At 43.9% G+C, this 4,227-nt stretch overlaps 1 protein-coding gene across 9 annotated transcripts in view; it reads right to left on the bottom strand.

The window, feature by feature from the left end:
- Nucleotides 1–4,227, bottom strand: part of OSBPL3 (oxysterol binding protein like 3) — a 153,240-nt gene that overhangs the window by 74,393 nt on the left and 74,620 nt on the right. For 7 of the 9 annotated variants that reach the window (XM_025208102.1, XM_025208103.1, XM_025208101.1 and 4 more), the window contains one exon: nucleotides 659–785. The exons of the other annotated variants lie outside the window; for them this stretch is intronic. In XM_025208102.1, coding sequence (XP_025063887.1) covers nucleotides 659–785 — 127 coding nt within the window. The remainder of the gene's footprint in view (nucleotides 1–658; nucleotides 786–4,227) is intronic. 9 annotated transcript variants of the gene reach the window in all.

The following is a 4,227-nucleotide window of genomic DNA, read 5'->3' as shown; positions in this document are numbered from 1 at the left end:
TGGTGCAGTGAAACCCCCCCCCCCGCCCCCACACACACACACACAAACCCCACCAACTCACCCCACTCCTGTAGCCAGGAGTTCTCCTCCCCACTCACCAGCTGTCTGGTCACATGCCATTGTACTCGGTGCCTCCACAGGGGGCTCTCAGATGAAGTGCTGGGAGCCCCACAGAGGTGCAAGCATACAGCCTGCCCAGTCTGATGGAGCTCGACTTCTGAAAGCCTGCCTCCCACCAGTTTTCAGAGGGGTGGCCACAGGCCAATAATTGTTTTTTGGAGGAGCCCTGCAAGGCGCATAGAAAGGCCTGGCAGGCTGGATCTGGCCTATGGGCCATATTTTGCCCACCCCTGCTCTATACAAGAGTCTTACAACAAAAAGAATGTTTAGTAACCTATAGGTCTCTTGACTTGGGATGGGCGAGGGAGAAGCTATAATTACATTTAAGGTTATTTATAGCTAAGTCTACGTTCCTCCCAGAAAACAAAAATATCTTGAAAAGAATCAGAACACAATGGAACCTGAGTAATTTTTCCTTAAAAAAACTACCCAATTTCCACCCTGAAAAAGCACCCATGTGTGATTGGAGGGTTTGGAGACAAAAATCAAACACTTGTATGAAGGTAAGAAGTAACATCACAGTAAGAAGTAAGCTCACCAGCTGCATCAATTCAGAACACAGAAGAAGAGTGTAGTATACACTGTTTGCCATGGTTTTAGGATTAGGGGTGATTGAAAAACGTGGAGCAGGAGATGAGTCTTTTGGAAGTCTCATGTTTCTCCACCTATGAATAATGGTCAGAAGTGGTTTAAGATCTAGGATGGCATGAAAGAGAAAACCCTTTTAAAAAAGGTTACAAGACTTTTTTTTTTTTGATTGTTAGGAATATCTAAACAGTAGGTAGTCAGTTTACATGCCCCTTGAATATTTCTGGGTGGGGGACACATCTAGAACGATGGCACCTAACTGTGGGCCTCATCTGGCGTATGGGGCTGATCTAGGGCTCCAGGAGCTACAGCAACTAACACTGCCCCCAGTGCCAAATTTCCAGACCTGTGGGGAGCTCCATGGGTTAGATGACATGGCTCCATGGACTAAATCCAGCCCATGGGCCATATATTGGTCACCCCTGGTCTAGAAGATTCTGTAAGTATTAGCAGACACTTCTCCTGCAACAACAGTGAATGATTATTCCACTGTTCAAGACCTCAGATGCACGTGGCGCAAAGGAATCAAGTAGCTTGTAACTGAACCCTTGGTTTCTCCCAGTTTGCTGAACATTGGGCTGCCTCTTTTTTTGGAAGTTGCTTTTCTCCCTGATCCTCAGAAGCATAACCAGTCAGTACTGCACTCTGGGTGGTGGCAGTGTACAGGGTAGAGGTTCAATACTGGGGTGGGGGAGGGAGCGGAGAGTAACCTTTTATTTTTGCTGTCAACGTATGTCAAGTGGCCATTTAAACTCCTATCTTCAGTGACCAAGAAAAGGAGGTGACATTTCCCCTGACCCTCTGCCCCTTCCCCACACCTTAACAGAAGCAAGTCTCCCATTACTGCTTTGCTGTTCCCACTGCTGGACTTGAAGTCTCTTCAGTGAAGCTGCAGGGTACAACAGGGAGACAGGACAGAGAATGGGAAGGAGAGGCATTCCTCTGCTCCTTTCCAGCACACCCTGCTTGCTTAGGCATTGCCCCACCCACCCATCCATCTTTACATTACCGTTCATCCACATGCTGTATTCCCTTAAATGGGGAAAATGGGAGACATAAGGCTTCTTCAAAGATGCTAGAAGCATTTATAACATGCTTCCATGTTATACACCTACCAGGTCATGTTCCCACTGGGACACAAAGTTAAAGTTATATTCAATATTATTTAATAGCATTAAATAAAGCAGTAACAGGTCTTGACATTCAGACTGGTAGAGTACAAGATTGCAACAGTGCTGGAGAAAGGGATTACACTAAAACAGACAGTACATACTAGCAGGACAACATCCATGCCAGAATAGCTATCGTATGTTGTACTTCTGGTAACAGGCTCAGTCTCAGTGGAGGCCAAGTACTGGAAATACCCAGGAGTCAGAGTTAATGGTCTCTGACCTTAAAAGTGCTCCATACAGGAAGAGGAAGAGACATCCTGTTAGGTTAAGGTCATCATGGTGAACATGCACTGCTGCCATCTACTTATACCTACTCTGACTGAAGGACTCCGATTCCCATGGCTATTAATTATGAAAATTAACGGACCCTTTTCTCACCTCCTAATTTGCTGCAACCCAGTACTCCAGAAACTTCTAAGGGTTGTAAATTACTTTAAGGGAAAAATAAATAAATAAAGCAACCAGTTTGAATGGCTAAGATTGATGCTTGTTCTTGCAGCTCCTTAAACATAACGGATGATAGTGCCAGACTTTCTTCTAGCATAAAATGCAGCCAGTTGTATGGAATGCTTTAAAGTGCCAAAAATAGAAAGCTGATTTGTGAAGGCTAAGATTTTGCATCAGCAGCGACTGAAGCATTTGTTATGGTTCACAGAACTGGCAGAAATGATTTCAGTATCTTTTTTTTTGGTGCACATTTTTTTTAACTGATCTCTTTTTCACAATACCCCACTTTTCCATATCTGCCTTTCCGGCTTCATTTTTACCGTCAATACCACTTCTTTTAAATAGATATACACCAATTTTAAAATTAAAAAATATATATATATATATTTTCTTCTTTACAAATGATAATTAGAAATTATGGCTGTTGGCCACGTATCACATTATAGTAACAGGAAAGAAATGAAGGATATGGAAATAGCCATACCTCACACCTACTTAAAAGGTAGAAGTAAACTCAGTCTCCTGGGAGAGGATTAATTGTCAGTGTCTTCAGCTTTCACTGCAAGTGTTCTCTGCCTGGCCCCAGGATTAGCAAAGAAAAGAATGGTGCGCTAAAATGAAAGTCCCATGGCCTTGCTTGAAGCAAAGCTCCCATACCAGTACCTATTCCATACCACAGAGGCTGTTTGTTTGGTTTTTTTAACTTAACTGTCACTAGCACCATATGCTGTGCTGCGGGGAAGAACAGTTTAGCTACCTCAGGCTGAAAAATCATAATCCCAGGAGTGTCCCTAACTTGCTAGCCCAAACATCCACACTCCCAAATCATTTCCTGTTCTTTACAAATCAGAGTAAACTTCTAGTAGGACTTCCACTTGTCAAAAAACCTCTGGAAACCAAATGTTTGTATCTCCCTACTTCCACAAATTGTCTGGCAATGTCCCTCTCTTCTGTGCTTTGAGATACCAGTTTTCTTCCACTTAATCTGATTACTAGGATATCCTGTCTTGTCAGATCAGATCAGGAGAGACTCTGGCAAAGGAAAGTGGCTAGACAATCCTGCCCTGACAGAGGCAATAGAAATACCTGTTCTGACTTGGGTGGGTTTTCTGAAGAGGACTGGCAAGGGTACAGCTACAGAGATGTACTTGGCCACTTCTGCACCCTGAGCGGCAACAGTGCACAAGGTAGCGTCAGTAGCTGTGGCTGTTATTTTTGTGTCTCCCCTGCAACCGCATCTTGGTGCCTGGGACTTGTGCCCTGGTCACTCCTACCTCTAACTATGCAACTGTGTAAAGAGCACATGTGGGTCAAGAATAAACTCATCAAGGGGATAGGAGGAGGAGAAACAATAAAATGGATTGGAAACAAAATACTTACTGAACCTCACTATAGTAGACCTTAAATCAGGGGCGGGCAATTATTTTGGGCAGAGGGCTGCTTACTGAGTTTTAGCAAGCCATCGAGGGCTGCATGGCAGGCAGCCAGGGGCAGATAAATATTAAGTTTTTTAGGGGCCCCGTGGGCCAGATAGAATGGCCTGGTGGGCCACTTCTGACCCACGGGCCACATTTTGCCCACCCCTGCCTTAAATAGTAATCTGCATGGTTTCCACCCCGCTACTTCCAATAACAGAATAAAAGAAGTAGAGTTTTGCCAGAGCTCGTTCTGTGTGTTGGAACTACACATGGGGGTAAAAATCTAGCTTATAAAAATTGCATGTTCTTGAAACATCACCAATATAAGTACTGTAATTTAAATAAAGTTGCACCAGATATGAAGAACAAAAAAGACTACCAAAGCTCAGTAAAAATACTATCCCTTCCAGTCTCTCCAGATTAAGCAGCGGCATCTCCAGTACTGGGCAAGAGAAAATGCCTTGTTGATATCTCCATGGACA

The sequence above is a fragment of the Alligator sinensis genome, unplaced genomic scaffold (assembly GCF_000455745.1).
Source record: "Alligator sinensis unplaced genomic scaffold, ASM45574v1 scaffold978_1, whole genome shotgun sequence".
NCBI lineage: Eukaryota > Metazoa > Chordata > Crocodylia > Alligatoridae > Alligator > Alligator sinensis.
Note: the sequence above shows the minus strand (reverse complement) of the source record. Positions and strands in the feature narration are given on the sequence as shown.